Source organism: Pongo pygmaeus, chromosome 6 (assembly GCF_028885625.2).
Source record: "Pongo pygmaeus isolate AG05252 chromosome 6, NHGRI_mPonPyg2-v2.0_pri, whole genome shotgun sequence".
Lineage (NCBI taxonomy): Eukaryota > Metazoa > Chordata > Mammalia > Primates > Hominidae > Pongo > Pongo pygmaeus.
Genome location: NC_072379.2, coordinates 132,921,427 through 132,938,972, shown reverse-complemented (window position 1 = coordinate 132,938,972; position 17,546 = coordinate 132,921,427). Strand labels below are relative to the sequence as shown.

The following is a 17,546-nucleotide window of genomic DNA, read 5'->3' as shown; positions in this document are numbered from 1 at the left end:
CTTCAATGCCAGGGTTGTAGGCATACTGTGAAAAGCATTGTAATTTTCAACAGATATTGTTGCAATGAAGATGAGAGGCAGAGTTTATAGATCTTAAAAGTGTAAGGAGACTACTTTGGCTTCAATCACCAGCTGTATGACTTTAGGCAAGTTACTTTATCTCTCTATCCCTCAGTTTCCTTATCCATGAAATGGGGGTGAAAACAACACCTGTCTCATAGGGTGCTGTGAGTAACTACTACATATAAAGTGTTAAGTATAGCAGTGTCTGGCACAAATGGCGTGCATAGTAAGTACTGGCTGTCATCACTAGTCTTATATTTACTAACAATAATTTATTAGCTAACTAAATTACGTATGGAACCTCTATGAATTTGTAAGAAATTGTGCTAAGCCCTGGAAATATAAGACAGTTTGTATCCCTAAAGACCCATAACCTAGTGGGGCAGATTAAGAAAAAAATGACTAAAAGAGAACAGCATCTCACTCCAAGCACACCCATCCACGTACCATGGAAATGTGCCACGGGGTATCAGGAAAGGGTCCTGACAGAAGGTGATGCTTGAGTCTCACAGAACATATCTGACAGCTTGAGGAAGGAGGGCACTTCTATGTGAAAATGGCCTGTGTCAGTCTGGTCACACACAATTCTCAGGTTCTTTTTGGCAGATATTAGTAGCTGCTGAAGAAGTCTGAGGTGGGTATGGATTGGCTACACTGCCACAGCCTTTTAAAGTTGTAATCAAAGTGTTTCAGTCCAAATTCTGCCCTACATGCAGGTATTTATTTTGAATCCCCCACCCTAGCAGAAAAAAAAAAATCCCAAACCAACAGTATCCCTTGGCAGGCAGAGTTCAAACAGGCTGTTCCGTAAGCCCAGTCTAGTCCTAACTCTGTCGTTTCAGGTGCTCTGTCTGACCTTGCATGGAAGGTTCACCGGAGGTAAGAAATGATGACATAATCCAGGGTCTACATTCTGTTACCTTTACAGTTGGCATCAAGTAATAAGAAATATTCCTAAATGAATGGCTGCAAAAGCCTTGGGCATTATTATCTCTAATGATGTGACCACGCTTTGCCTGTCATCTTTCTTTACTTATAGTCAGGTTTATAGAGAAATAATTTACAAACAGTATAACTCCCCCCTTTTAGTGTACAGTTGTATTAGTTTTAACAAACATGTACAATCGTATAACCACCATCAGAACCAAATTATAGAACACAAACATCTCCAAAATTCCCTGTGTCCCTCTGCAGTCAATCCCTACTCAACTCCCAAACCTTTGGCAACCACTGATCTATTTTTCTGCCCCTACAGTTGTCTTTCCAGGATGCCATATAGATGGAATCATACGGTATGTAGGCTTTTGAGTTTGGCTTTTTCACTTAGCACAAAGCATTTGAGATTCATCTATGTTGTTCATTACTTTTTATTGCTGGGTAGGCTTCCACTGAATTGGATATCCCACAGATTATCTATTCACCCATTGACGTTTAGATTCTTAGGTTTAGGTGGTTGTGGATAAAGCTACTTCATGTACACATTTTTGTGTGTGTATAACTTTGCATTTATTTCTCTTGGATAAATACCTAGAAGTGAGATTGCTGGATCATATGGTAAGTGTATGTTTACTTTTGTAAGAAATTACCAAATTGCTTTCCAAAGGGGCTGTGCCATTTTGCTTTCTTACTGGCAGTATACAAAAGTTCCAGTTGTTCCACATCCTCATCAGTACTTGGTGTTGTCAGTTTTAAATAAAAATTTTTGGTCATCCTAATAGATGTAGAGCAGTATCTCACTGTGGTTTAAATTTGCATTTTCCTAATGACTAATGATGTTGAGCATATTCTCATGTGCTTATTTTCTGCACATATATCTTTGATGAAATATCTGTTCAAATCATTTGCCCAGTTTTAAAAATTGGGTTTTTTGTTTTCTTATTATTAAGTTTTGAGAGTTCATTATATATTCTGGATACAAGTCCTTTTTCAGATATGCATTTTGCAAATATTTTCTCCTGGTCTTTGGCTTGTATTTTAATCTTGACAACGTCTACCAAAAATGGTTTTAATTTTGATGAAGTTCAATTTATAACTTTTTATTTTTGGATGGTACTTTTAGTGTCATATTTCAGAAGTCTTTGCCTAAAAAAGATCATAAAGTTTTTTTCCTATGTTTTCTTCTAGAAGTTTTAGAGTTTTAGATTTTAAATTTAGTTGAATGATCCATTTTAAGCTAAGTTTTATATGGGATGTGTTATATTCTTATAAGCAGTTCATCCAAGAGAATCCAAATATCTTGACTACTGCTCATTTTTACTGATAGATGCTCATCTTAACAGTTGCTAATTAACTAATGACTAATTTCACCATTAAAAACTCATTTTGATATTCAAGTACTAATTGGCACAAATGTATAATTTGGTAAGAATACCAGTAATGGCACTGGTTATATCCTCCTCTGGAATGTGATCTTTCTGACAGAATTAAAGTTTACCAACTCTGGAATGGGATTCATGACTAGGGCACTGATTGCTACTGTGGTTGAAATTTAAATGAAGTAGCACTTTGTTGAAAATAAAATTAAAGCATCTATGCTAAAGTATTTTTAAAGTAAATGACAGACATTATGACTTCAGGCAATGAGAAGACCATGTAAAATAGCATGAGACTATAAATGCAGGATGTTCTGAGGACTGGTGAGCAGTTCTTTTCTGCTGTACACAGATCCCACATTACAGGCACGCCACGAGCTTGGGGAGATGGGCACAGGCCAGGTCAGCCCAGGCTCTGAAGGCCATGTAGGGAATCAAGCCTTTATCCTAGAAGCCACAGGGATCCTTAGGGGGATTTTAAGAGGTGAATAATATAATCAGACCTGAGCTTTGGCAAGATCACTCTGGCACAGTACACAAGTGGATTAATAGCAGAGAATGGAAGCAACTGGAAGTAGAGTGACTAGTTAGGAAATTCTTATGAATTGGAGGTGAGAGCTTATGAGATCTTGAAGTTATTGGGAGAGAAGACATATAACCTTTCTTTAAGGTATTATCTTCTTCCCAAGTGATTAGAGATTAAAAAAAAAAAAGAAATTAAAATAGTTATCAGTGAATGCCAAATTCAAATAAAGTATTTTTTTAAATTTAAATTCTGGCCTGTTGTTGCTGACCTTAATATGACTTTGACATTAATGTATTCTGCAAACACTGCTGATTACACAGTGGGGTGGATGATTTTCAGAGAGTGCACACTTAGGATCCCAACAGTGATAGGCAGTTGCTGTTGAACCTACTTAGAGCCCTCCTGATGGTGAGAAAAATCAGCTGATAAAGGTGACATTCTTGGCATCTTGGACTCAAATGGCAACTTAATTTTCTTCTTCTAAAGTTCAAATAGAAAAAACAAACCTCAGTAGTTTTTAATGGGCTCACCATGTCTTTCATCTCTTGGGGGTATCATTTGCTTTATGCTTCAAACTGTGGAAAGGGGCTGCTTGGTGGTTAAAATGTGACCTACAATGACACAGGTAAAATGTCAAACACTCCTTAGATGGATCCTTCAACACAGACTGTGCTGGATTTGAGAACAGTTTTTGGTTTGAATTTTAACAATGTCAAAGAAAAATATGGGCTATGGATATAAAGCTATGTTGGGGAACAAGACCAATTTTTGGCATCTGAAGTTGTTCTGGACTTTTTGCTAGCATATCCCATTACTTTTTTCCATGAATTTTTTTCTTCTATCCGTACTATTACAGTGGTTTCTTGGCTAAAAGTGCCAGAGACAGGAGCTAACCAGCCACTTTTTCACCACACCAGCTCCTGGACAACCGGGCCTACGTTCTAATTCTTTTTTTACAGCAGGATGGGAACAAAACAAACATTAGTTGATGAGAATGATGTTGACCACGCAGCCTCTGTACCTCTTAAGATAATGTAGTGGACTTACCAGTGGACTACTGTGTAAAAACAGAAACTGCAAACCAATTCATTTTCTTTAAAGACAACAGGTTTTGTTTTGTAAAGTAGCACTTACTTTATCTGGGTTTGGTTTCAAACCAACTAATTCTTAATCACATTTTTACTGAGCACCTTATATACAGCAGGATATTAGGTTTCAGGGCCAGCCATCACAATGAACAAGCCACACCTGGAAGAGCTGCTCGGGGGTCTCTTCCACAGTCACGCCCCCAGAGCACTTAGCAGACATCTCTATTCTAGCGTTATTATACTAGAGTGGCATGAAATCTGTCTTTTTCATTTTGTATCATCACTGTGCAAACTGAAAAAAAATTTGTTAACATGACCAGGATAGAGTAAGTGTGTCTACATTCACTATCCGAGCCTTATGTGGTGTATTCTGCTAGTTGTATATACCTTACTTTAAAAGGAACAAAGACGAAATGGAGCATACTCATAAGAAAGTAACATGAGCGTTGGAACCATGTTATATGAGGAAGTGAGGAAATTTAATTTAAAAAAATCCCATGTTTCGTGTTTTGAGTTAAATTCAAGGAAAGATAATTCTACATCCAGGGCTCTAAAATTCAGTCTTTTTTGATATTCATTCTTAAAAATGACATTTTTCTGTTTTTAGACTAATGTTGAAGAAGATATGGAAACTGGTAGCACTGTATAGTTTCTTGTAAATTAATGACTAAAGCATGTTCAGTATTAAGAAGAGTATTGCCAAGATGTATCAAAAGGGCAGAATAGGGGTTAAGGATTTAAAAGATCTTATTCAAATGTATTGCAAATATCCCACTTGGAATTAACTACACATAAGTAAACAATTCTGAATGTAGAATATGTATAAGCACACGATCAATAGTATAAATTCCAGGAGTTGTGATAATAACTAATTTGGTATTCCCTTGTTTTCCTTTGTAACTCAGTAACAGCGGCATTAGAATATTACTTGGTATTTTTCATTTCCTTCCATCTATTGCAAGTATTTATTCATAGAAAACACCTGATTTATTTCTCTGTCCACCTGTAAATAAAGAGATACCAAATATGAAAATTATTGTAAAACAAATCAGAAAATATACAGAGAGAGCTTTATTTCTGGACAGCTTAATGTGAGAAATAACATCAGGAATAATGCCACGTAACACAGATTCTAAATCTGCAATGTTACTTCTCTTGTTCCACTCACAAGGCTCTCACAAGCAATAAGGAAGTAACTCACTGGGATATGGTAACGAAGGATAAAAAGCAAGTAGCACACACAACGAGTCACCCTGGAAAGAAATCCAAGTTCTAACTGGAGTCCAAACATATTCCCAAGGGTCACCTATCAAACAAAGTCCTATTTACATTTTTAAAACCTAAATCTAGTAAAGACTTCAAATGAAAAGAAAAATATTCTATCAATGTTAATCATGTTCCAAAGCAATATAGAATAGAATGTATTACCACACCATGCACTTTCTGATCCTGATGTTTTGACATTGCTACCTAGTTGTTCAATAAGCATCTCAAACTGAACATCTCCAAATGGCATACTTGATTTCCACCCTTCTCCTCAACCTTTCTCCTCCCTCAGTGTTTCTCCCCTCAGTTAATGGCACACAGTTGCTCTGGCCCCAAACTAGTGGTTTTCCTTGAGTCTTTCCTCTCATTGCACCAGCCCCTGTGTCCAATACAATCTATCAACAAACTTCATTAGCTCTATCTTCAGCACACGTCCCAAATCCTACGCTTCTCATACCTCCACCTCTGTCACTTTGATGCTCAGAGTTGTTTTCAACTGGTCACCCTGCTTCCATTTGTATTTTTCCCTGCAATCCCTTTTCCATACAACAGCCAGAGTGACCTTTAAAAAATGTTAATTAATTGATATCTCTCCCTTTCTTAAAACCCTTCCATGGCTTCTATGACATCTGAATGATTCACTTGGTCTGTAAGACCCTGTAATGCGTCAGGCTTCATGACTCCACAGGATTGGGCTCCAGCTTGTCTCCTGTGCCTTACTCTTTCAGACCTCCCCACCCAGCTTGTTCATCAGCCTACAAGCATATCAGCCTCCTCTCTGCTCTTAAAACTGCCAAGCTTGGTTTTGTCTCAGGACCTTTGTAAGTGTGCCTCCCTCTGTCTGAAACTCTCTTCCTCCAGGTCTTTGTACAGACCGATCATTCTTGTTACTTTGTAACATTTCTTCTGACCATTTTATCTTAAAAGAAAAAAATCCCATTCCTAGTCAGACCCAGCCACTCTTGGCAACTGCCCACTATGCTAGTACTGGGCACATGTAGCTACCAAGCACTTAAAATGTGGCCAGTCCAAATTGTGATGTGCTGTAAGTATAAAATGTGCAGATTTCAAAAGCTCAGTGCAAAAGAAAATGCTGAATACCTTAATCACTTCCGTTGATTGCCTATTGAAATGCTGTTTTGGATATACTGGGTTAACTAAAATATATTAGTATAATTCTTTTACCTGTTTCCCTCTACTTTTTCAAATGTGACTCCCTTCTTGACTAGCAGAGCACTTTAGTAAAAATATCAATCACAATAAAGTCACCACAATAGCAAAGCTACCATATTTTGAGCACTTACTTTGTGGCTGACATTGTGCTAATTATTATTTCATTTATAAAATCTCTATAAGTTAGAAACTACCATTTCCATTTTTAAAATAAGGAAACTGTGGTTTGTAGAGTTAATTAACTGACCTAAGATCACCTAGCCAGTTGATAGTGACATTCCAATCTAGGTGACCTGATTTCATAGATCATGCCAGCTCTGAATCACCACACTCACAATATACTGTGCGCTCAAATAATCACTGAATATAGCTAAAAATCACTTTCAGTGTAAAAAGGGATAACATCAATAATATGAGCCAGAAATTATGGTGATATTCCCTGGAAATAAGCAAGTGATTTATGAACTGCAGTGCATTCAAATTGCAAGGTCCTGGGCTTGGCTGTATCATACCTCACTTCCAGATGTAAGACCAGCAAGCAGCGGTCAGCCATATCCTGGAACGATCTGGCAAGTTCACTGAGAGTCTGCATGATCTGCTCTGACACTGGGGGGAGATCCGTGTTCGTGTGGCTGTCTTGAGCAGGAGAAAGCACTGGAAGGTAAGGATAAAACACCAATCATTTCATTAGATGCCTACAGATTTTTCTGAAATGACGTATTATTTTGCTGTTCATCTTGTTTTTACTAGTTTGGTTAACACTAGTGTTGGCAGCATTAGAAGTCCAAGACATGATAGACTATTTCTATATTTGATTACACATAGAAGTGCAGTGGCTTATCTTGAATCAATTCATATAATAATATTTAGGTGGGTGCAAAAGTATTACTTTCAATGGCAAAAGCCATAATTACTTTTGCACCAACCTACAGAAACAGAACCTCAGAGTTGGAAGAGGCCTTCACTGTCATGTGGCCCAACCATCTGGTCTGTGCCTCCATCTTCTGTGCACCTTCAAGTGGCTGTCCACATTCTGGCTGTACACTTACACAAATGCTGGCGAAAGGAAACTCAATACCTTTCAAGGCAGCCTGTTCCATCTCCGAAAGATTTGACCATCTTACATCAAGCCAATATCTGCCTTCATTAACTTCTAATCATTGGCTCTAATTTTACCTAACTTTGTAATCCTTCACACATGAGTCAGTACTACAAGTATTGAAGATACCTCTTTTGGCTTCCTTGAAGTCTTCCCTTTTCTAGGCGGAATGTCCACAGTTCTTCACCCATTCTTCTAATGATTGAATTAAATTATTTTATAATTCTCAAAATTTATCTACCAAAACATTCCAATTTTTCTCTATTTCCCTTGAAATGTAGAACTCAGGACAAAACAGAATAAATACTACAGAAGGGGCTGACCAGTCTAGAGAGAATGATCAATTCCCTTTTTCTAGATGCCATGATGCTTTACACCTCCCTAAATTCTGGGAGGTGGAAGTGGTAGTGTGCTGTATTCCACTTCAACGCATATATAGCTTATGGCCAACTAAAAGCCCTAAGAAGGTCTTTTTGGAAAATTTGATAAAGCTACCTTCTATATATTTCCAAAACAATTTATTAAAATATTTAGCACCACTTAGATATTTTCTTCAAAAAAATGCTGAACAAAAATAAAAAACTAATTTGTTTATCTCTAAACTTCTATTGTATCCGCATTTCCTCACGATTTCTCAAAGATTACCAACCAACAATAATTTGGTAATCTCATTCAAAAGTTTTCTTAGCTCTCTAGAGCCTCAAAGTTTGGCTTTAAGTCCCACCTCCAACATTTACTTTATGTGACCAAGAGCTAGTTAGTTAAATTTTTTCTGCCTTATTATTTTATTTTGTAAACGGAGGGTAATAGTATCTATATCATGGGATTAAATGAATTAAAGTAGGCAAAACACTTAGAATGACAACATATAAAACTTAATATAAGCAAGAAACGTAAGCAATTATTATTATTCTTTAGCAAGTGATTTGTCCAGGTTAGGTCTTCAGCTTAATTACAGCAACAATATACTTACAAAATAATTCCATCCATCTTTATTTAATTTCTGATATGTTTTGCTTTTCTGTATGAACATCCTTCTCTTTTTCAGAGTCCTTTGGAAGAAAGACGCTCTCTGGACTTAGGGAACATGGGAATTGGTGAGGCATCACTAACTCAGAAAGTCATTCACCTTATAGGGTAGAGAGCCAACGTCTTGCTGTATTGTGTAGTGTCTACACTTACGACCTTTCAGCACTGTATCCACTCTTAAACTTTGCTAAGTCCAGAAAAGGGCTTGGAGAGACAATCCAGGCTTCTAACATGTAAGGCTAAGTTCTCCTCTGTGGAACCAGACTCTAATAAATTAAAATAACGTGGCAAACATAAAAAAAAAGAATGTTGTTCAAGGGAACTGATGGGTGAGGAGGAAGGGAACGTAGCAATGTAGATTTTAAATTATTGCCAGCCTTGGTATCATCCTAGATGTTTACTAACTTGATCTGCTGGAGCCTAGATGTATGACATTGCATCTCCTCTCTAACGTTAGCATTAATCATGTTGTTTGATCGCCAAGACAAGATCACTGCTTTTGCAATATTTTCATGGAACAGGCTAGAGGAAAGCAACTATACAACTATAATATTTCAAAACATTTTAGGGCTTTTCAGCCCTTCAATTCCTCTATTGGGTGACAGTGACTATAGCATGGACAGTTATCTATGTATCAATGAGAAGAGGCAGAAATTGGACTTTGAAGTCTCACTCCTAGTCTGAGGTCCAAAGCTATACTAATAGACCAAATTCCATCAAAGGCATTCTGGATAAATCCCGCCAAGAAACTTAAAAAAATTCCCATTTCCTATTTTATAAATACATTATTTTATCATGTGGCAATTGACCACTGTCAAATTACAAATTAAAAAAAAAATCTAAGTTGAGTAAGTCTATGGCAAGATTAGCTGCTGAGGTAAAACTTAGAATGAGTGAGGTAAAAAGTAGTCTCAGGTAACAGCACACTGTATATTTCACTTGACCATAATCTATGGCAAAAAGATAACATTTTATTAAAGCAACATGAAAAATTACGACCAGAGCTCTACTAGAAAGTCAGTTTGTGGACTCCTCAGGGCTTACTGAAACTTAAAAAGTTTTCTTAACAAGAAAGAATATACTGAGCAAAGAAATACTAAGCTTGGCAATCTAAGACACCACAAAAGCACTTAACTAGCTCTTCAATGTCAAATGAAAATCTATAAAAAAGCAATGCTAACACAATCTGCTTGGGAGGTTACAGTTAAGGTATGAGATTACTAGAAACACACACACACACACACACACACAATCTTGTACATACCCTTTTAAAGGCTACATTGTTGTATATTTATCTATAGTATTACCCTTCATATCAGCAGAGCCCACGCGTATTGGACTTTAAATATATAAGTGCTTCATCGCTTTATGAAGACATGCACTTTGAGCTGTTTTTCTAATACTAGGGATGGATGACATCAGATCATTCTTAGTATCTCTGTTCCTCCTGTGACCACTGCATGAAGCATGCCATCTTTTATTTTTATTTTAGCTTACTTTAAGTTCTGGGATACATGTGCTGAATGTGCAAGTTTGTTTCATAGTTATTCATGCGCCATTGTGGTTTGCTGCACCTATCAACCCATCATCTAGATTTTAAGCCTCACAAGCATTAGGTACTTGTCTTAATGCTCTCTCTCCCCTTGCCCTCCTTCCCCCGACAGGCATGGTGCATATACGCCATGGAATACTATGCAGCCATAAAAAAGAATGAGTTCATGTCCTCTGCAGGGACATCGATGAAGCTGGAAACCATCATCCTCAGCAAACTAACACAGCAACATAAAACCAAACACTGCATATTCTCACTCATAAGTGGGAGTTGAACAATGAGAACACATGGACACAAGGAGGGGAACATCATAAATCATGCATCTTTAAGTCGCTGTTTGTGGTAGGATGATTGTGGCTTTCTGTACTACATAAACATTGTTCCATAAAAGGAAGCTGAACATTGGTCTTTGCAGCAGACACTGCCTTTTTGGTGAACCAGCAGTTACTTCCAGTTCCATTCTCTCCCTTGCTCACTCCACTACAGACTCTGGAAAGCTAAATATTTGTATTCTCAGCCCTATTTGTTGCTAGAGGTGGCTGTGTATCATAGTCTGTCCACTGACCCCCTAAGTAGAGTCTTTTGTGGCTTTTGGGAAGTCTTTTGTTTTTCCTGATAAAAGGAGAATTGAGGCTGGGGCCACTTGCTCCCACTTTCCCCCCTTTTCTGATTTGATTGAGGTATCTGAAGTTGCATCATCTTGCTATTAAGAGGAAAAGACCAAGAATCAGAGAGGTGCTGGACTAAGTATTGTTGGACCATTGGCCAAAAGAAGCAACTGTTTGACTTCAGACTTTTTGCTATATTAGAAAAACAAACACCTCTTTAAATCATTGCAAATTAAAAATATATATTAATAACTTGCTGCCGAGTTAAATCCTGTTTTCAGCCTCTGAAATTTTAAATTCTAATATCATATTCTCAGATCAAAAACTTTTCTTCTTTCAACTCTCTCCCAACCTCATTTCCATTATAACTTTAATGCTGTAATCCCCTCATTTTCTCTTGGTAGACAAAGTCCCTCTTAGGACCCTCAGCATGGATTGCATGGTTGATTCCCTGAGCTACTCTTTGACCATAAACCTCAACTCCCTTGAATACTTTTCTTTCACTATAATTGTCCTAAAACTCATGTAACATTGAGTCAATTCTACAACTCATCATTTGACAGGAAAACAAAAGAACATATTGTTCACTGATACCAAAACTAGACAAAGCAAAACAATAAAAAAGAAAACTACAGGCCAATATCCCTGATGAATATAAATGCAAAAATCCTCAACAAAGTGCTAGCAAATAGAATTTGACAACACATTAAAAATGTCATTCACTGTGATCAAGTGGGATTCATCCCAGGGATGAAAAGATGGTTCAACATATGTAAATCAATAAATGTGATACATCACATCAACAGAATAAAGGACAAAAATCATATGATCATTTCAATAGATGCCAGAAAAAGTTCTTGATAAAATTCAACATCCCTTCATGATCAAAACTCTCAAGAAACTGGGTATAGAAGGAACATAACTTGACATGATAAAGGCCATCTATGACAGGTCCATAGCTAATATACTGAATGGGGAAAAATTGAAAGTCTTACACTAAGTTCTGGAATAAGACAAGGATGCCCACTTTCACCACTTTTATTCAACATAGTACTGGAATCCTAGCCAGAGCAATTAGGTAAGATAAAGAAAGAAACGGCATCCAAGCTAGAAAGGAAGAAATCAAATTATCCTTGTTTGCAGATGACATGATCTTATATCTAGAAAATCCTAAAGACTCCACCCCAAAACTCTTAGGACTGGTAAATGAATTTAATACAGTTGCAGGATACAAAATCCACATACAAAAATCAGGCCAGGCACGGTGGCCCATGCCTGTAATCCCAGCACTTTGGGAGACCAAGGCGGGCAGATCACTTGAGACCAGGCGTTAGAGACCAACCTGGCCAACATAGTGAAACCCTGTCTTTATTAAAAATACAAAAATTATCCGGGCATGGTGACGAGTGCCTGTAATCTCAGCTACTCAGGAGGCTGAGGCGGGAGGATCACTTGAGCCTGGGAGGCAGAGGTTGCAGTGAGCCGAGACTGCATCACTGCATTCTAGCCTAGGCAACAGCGCTAGACCCTGTATCAAAAAAACAAAACAAAACAAAAATCCAGTAATATTTCTAGATGCTAACATCAATCAATCCACCAAAGAAATCAAGAAAAAAATCCAATTTACAGTAAGAAAAACCTAGGAATAAATTTAATCAAAGTAAAAGAAATCTACAAGGAAAATTATAAAACACTGATGAAATAAATTGAAGACACACACACAAAATGGAAAGATATCCACACTCCTGGATCCACACTCCTGGATTGAAATAATAATTAATATTATTGAAATATCTATAGTACCAAAAGCAACCTACAGATTCAATGCAATCTCTATCAAAATACCAATGACATTCTTCACAGAATAGAAAAAAGAATCCTAAAATTCAAATGGAACACAAATGACTCAGAATAGTTAAAGCAATCCTGAGCAAAAACAAGAAAGCTGAAGGTATCACACTACTTTGATTTCAAATTGTACTACAAAGCTATGGTAACCCAAACAGCATGGTATTGGCATAAAAAACAGACACATAGACCAATGGAACAGAATAGAGAACCCAGAAATAAACTCACACACTTAACGGCCAATTCATTTTGACAAAGGCACCAAGAACACCCATTGAGGAAAGGACAGTTTCTTTAATAAATGGCACTGGGAAAACTGGCTATCTGTATGCCGAAGAATGAAACTAGATGCTCATTTTTTAACTTATTAAAAAAATCAACTGAAAATGGATTAAAGATTTAAATGTAAGACCTAAAAACTATGAAACTACTAGAAAAAAGCATTAGGGAAATGCTACAGGACATTGATTTGGGCAAAGATTTTTGGGTAAGACCGCAAAAGCACAGGCAACAAAAGCAAAAATAAACAAATGGGATTACGCCAAGCCAAAAAAGCTTCTATAAAGCAAAGGAAACAATCAACAAAGTGAAGAGACAACGTATATAATGAAACAAAATTATTTTCAAACTATATACCTGGCAAGGGATTAATAACCAGAATATATAAGGGACTCAAACAACTCAATAGCAAAAACAAAAAACAAAAAACAAAAACAAATAATCTGATTATAAAAATGGGCAAAAGATCTGAATAGACATTTCTCAAAAGAAGACATACAAATGGCCAACAGGTATATGAAAAAAATGCTTAACATCACTAATCATTAGGGAACTGCAAATAAAAACCACAATGGGGCATCATCTCACACCAGTGAGAATGACTATTATAAAAAAGACAAAACAAATGCTGGTGAGGATGTGGAGAAGGAAGAATGCTCATACATTGTTGGTGGGAATGTAAATTAGTACAACCATTACGGAAAACAGCATGCAGTTTCCTCAAAAACTAAAAATAGTACTACTATATGAGCCAGCAATCTCACTGCTGGGTATATCCAAGAGAGAGGAAATCAGTATATCAAAGAGATATCTGCACTCTCATGTTTGCTGCAGCACTATTCACCACAGCCAAAACAGGGAACCAGCCAAAATATCCACCAATTAATGAATGGAGGAAGAAAATGTGGTAGATATACACAATGGAATATTATTCACCCATAAAAAGAATAAAATCCTGGTGGGGCAGGGTGGCTCATGCCTGTAATCCTAGCGCTTCAGGAGGCCAAGGCGGGTGGATCACGAGGTCAGGAGTTCAAGACCAGCCTGGCCAACATGGTGAAACTCTGTCTGTACTAAAAATACAAAAATTAGCTGGGCATGGTGGCATGTGCCTGTAATCCTAGCTACTCGGGAGGCTAAGGCAGGAGAATTGCTTGAACCCGGACCTGGGAGGCAGAGGTTACAGTGAGCCGAGATTGCGCCACTGCACTCCAGCCTGGGCTACAGAGTGAGACTCCATCTCGAAAACAAACAAACAAAAAGAATAAAATCCTGTCATTCGAGCAACATGGATGGAACTGAAGGTAATCAGGTTAAGTGAAAGAAGCTAGCACAGAAAGACAAATATCACACATTCTCACTCAAATGTGGGACCTGAACAGGAAATTTCATGGAGGCTGAATGGTGATTACCAGAGGCTGAGAAATAAAAAGGGGTGGGGGGGAGGGGAACCTTAGTTATTGGGCACAAAAATACACTTAGAAGAAATAAGTTCTAGTATGTGATAGTACCATAGGGTAATTATACTTAACAATAATTTCTTGTATACTTCATAATAGATGGAAGAGAATTGTAATGTTCTCAATATAAAGAAAAGATAAATGTTTGAGGTGACGGATATCCCAGTTACCCTGATTTGATCATTACCCATTGTATACATTTATCAAAATATCACATGTACCCCCCAAATATGTACAGCTATAATATATTAATTTAAAAAAACAAAAATGTATAAATTGTTGCCACTAAAATGTTCTGGATTTTAATTTCAAAAAAAGCTTTCAGTACCACTTGTCAATCCTTTCCCTGGTGCTTGGCTAGCTCCTTCCCTTTCTCAGCAACTTTTCCAAATTCACGCTGTTCTCCTCAGGCCCTTTGTCCTACCTGCTCCCTATTAGTCCTCAACAAAGACTTCAAAAGAATCTCAACACTGACTTTCTCCAGTCCCACCTCCTATTAACTCTTCAGTGTGCCACAATCTGACTCTGCCCTCACCTTTTTATTAGAAACTTTTCTGGTAATAGCCATCAATGATACTGTAATTGCCAAATCTACTGGCTGCTCTTCAGTCCTCATCTCATGCAGGCTCTCTGCTATCTCTGAATTCACTGGCCCTTTACTTCTTGAAATCATCTTCTTTTGGCTTATATGGCATACTCTTCTGGGTGCTGTTTTCTCTCTCTGGCATTTCTTCCATGGTTTCCTTCACTGAATCCCCTTCCTTTAGTCCATCCACAATGCTGGTGTTTCTGGGGACTTTTTCCTCTAGTGGTCTTCCTTACTTGCCAATATGTTCTGAGTGAGCTCGTCCCTTTTCATTGTTTACACTACTATCCATGAAATGATGGCTCCTAAACCTTATTTCATTAATGACTTGCAAAATATTGCTACCTGTATGTCCCATAGGCATCTCAAATGCAATGTGTTCAAAACTAAACTCATTAACTTTCTTTAGCATCTGTTCTCTATCCTGAATTCTCTTTTCATAGGTGATACATCAATCTGGGAATCCAAGCTGCAACATGAGTGTAATTTTTGACTCTCTCTAGCAAAGACTAATTTGTACCAATTTTATTTACAAATATTTTCTTAATATTTATTTTTTCTTTTCTGTATCTACTGCTACTTTCTTGGTTTGGACCCCATCTCTGCCATGGACTACTGCAATAGTTTCCTGACTGGTATCTCTGCTTCTTACCTGGCCCCCTTTTATCTAATTAAATATGAGTTAGATAAGTTATTTACCCAAAACACAAATTTGATTATGTTAATTTCTTGTATAAATAACATCAATATTTCCCACTGCTTAGATGATCAAGTCTAAGCTCCTTAGTAAGGCTTTCCAAGATTTTTTATTTCTGTCCAACCCTCCAGATTTTCTTCATCTCTTACCACTTTCTTTTATCTCTTCAGCGTATCCCCTCTCCAACCCTGGGCCCTTTGATTTACCACCCTTTTAAAGCAAATTTCCTAAACATATCATGCTGTCTCATGATTCTACACCTTTGATGGCTCTTATTCCTCTTTCAAAACTATTCATGCCTTCTCTGGCTCAGAAAGTCTTTTCTGATTTCCCAGGAAGGGTCAGTCGCTCTTCTAGATGTTCCCTCACCCCTCTCAATTCTCCATTAACTATGTCTCCCTTCTGGATCATTAATTACTTCAGTGAAAGAATTATGTATTATATATATTTTCCCCCATTCAAGGCCAGCAGATAACTAGAGGCATTACAGAAGCTCAATCAATGCCTTTTTAATTAAACTGACCAATGCAATATGACAAAGAACATAATAACAGATTGTTAAAGAAAGATCAGAAAAAAGAAGAAGCAACTTGCCATTTACAACTTTAACTTTCTCCTTAGTTTTCTGAGTATAATCTAGAGAGTAGGGATGGGGAAGTAGTTCATTATAGCTGGTTTCTGGGGATTCAGGAATCTAACAGAAATATAGTTTAAAGCAATTCTGGTGAATCCCTATACCCCAAGTTCTTTCCCTATAAATCATGCTGCTGTTAGAAGCCACTTTAATTTCATGAGTTGTCAGTGCACTTTGCTGCAGCCACGACTTGGGGTCTCTCTTCACGATTGACATAAAAATGCCTGGCATTAAGTACCCAGCATCTCTCAAGGAAAGCCAACATACAAACTGTCATGGAGAAGTAATCAGACTAGGACATTAGGATGTCTCAAGTGGTTCCACATCCTAATATTAACCAGACTGAAATCTGTTTAGGTCTTAAAATTAGTTAAAATTGGACTCATTCAGACCCAGAAGAGCATCTGCTTTCAAGGATGCAGCTGCCACACTTTCAATGGCAACTTACTGTGACTTCTTTAATTGATTCATATGAGGATGTCCTTGTGCATCTGCAATATCATCTAAAATTGTTACAATATTAGCTTAGACTGGTATCAGCTGTCAGAAAAGTAAGAAATTGAAAAGGGAAAGATGGTTATCTCGGCAGGAAAGGAAAGGTTAACACTGTGAATTCAAACTTTCTAGAAGATAGAAAAAGACAGTGAAGAATGATCCCATGAGATTTTCTCATTGAAAACATTTTAGAAGATCAAATTTTGGTATAATAATGATTTCCGAATCCTCTTCCTATTTGTACAGAGGTGAAAGACACCACACAGTTTTCTACTCTAACTTGGGATAAAATAAGTTCTTTCCTTTCTTCTTCCTTCCTCTCTCCCTCCCCGCTTCCCTGCTTTCTTTCTCTCCTTCCTTCATTCCTTCCCTCCTTCCATCTCTTTTCTCCCTTCCTTCTTTTCTTTCTCTTTTTCTTTCTTTCTAAGACAGCAATCCTCCCACCTCATCTCCCAAGCAGCTGGGATTCCAGGTGAGCACCACCATGCCTGGCTAATTTTTTAATTCTTTTGTACAGAAAAGGTCTCGCTACGTTGCCTAGGCTGGTCTCAAACTCTTGGACTCAAATGATTTTCTCACCTCAGCTTCCCAAAGTGCTGGGATTACAGGCGTGAGGAACCTTGCCCAGCCCCAAAATATTGAATTTTTAATCTTCAGTTTTCCTATTTAGAAAACTATTAATAGTACCTTCCTAACTCCTACAGCAATATGTTACTAGGTCTTAAGACAACTCTGAAATCCTTTGATGTTGTTGCCTGGACAAAACTAAATACTTAAAAAAAAATAAAAATAGGAATGCTCATTAGGTCTGTGATATTAAGAATTCACGAA

At 37.4% G+C, this 17,546-nt stretch overlaps 1 protein-coding gene across 4 annotated transcripts in view; it reads right to left on the bottom strand.

Moving 5' to 3' along the window:
- The window catches only part of EXOC4 (exocyst complex component 4), an 815,858-nt gene that overhangs the window by 62,074 nt on the left and 736,238 nt on the right, over nt 1-17,546 (bottom strand). For all 4 annotated transcript variants that reach the window (XM_054494593.2, XM_063667851.1, XM_054494594.2 and 1 more), the window contains one exon: nt 6,941-7,082. In XM_054494593.2, the coding sequence (XP_054350568.1) occupies nt 6,941-7,082 (142 nt within the window). The remainder of the gene's footprint in view (nt 1-6,940; nt 7,083-17,546) is intronic.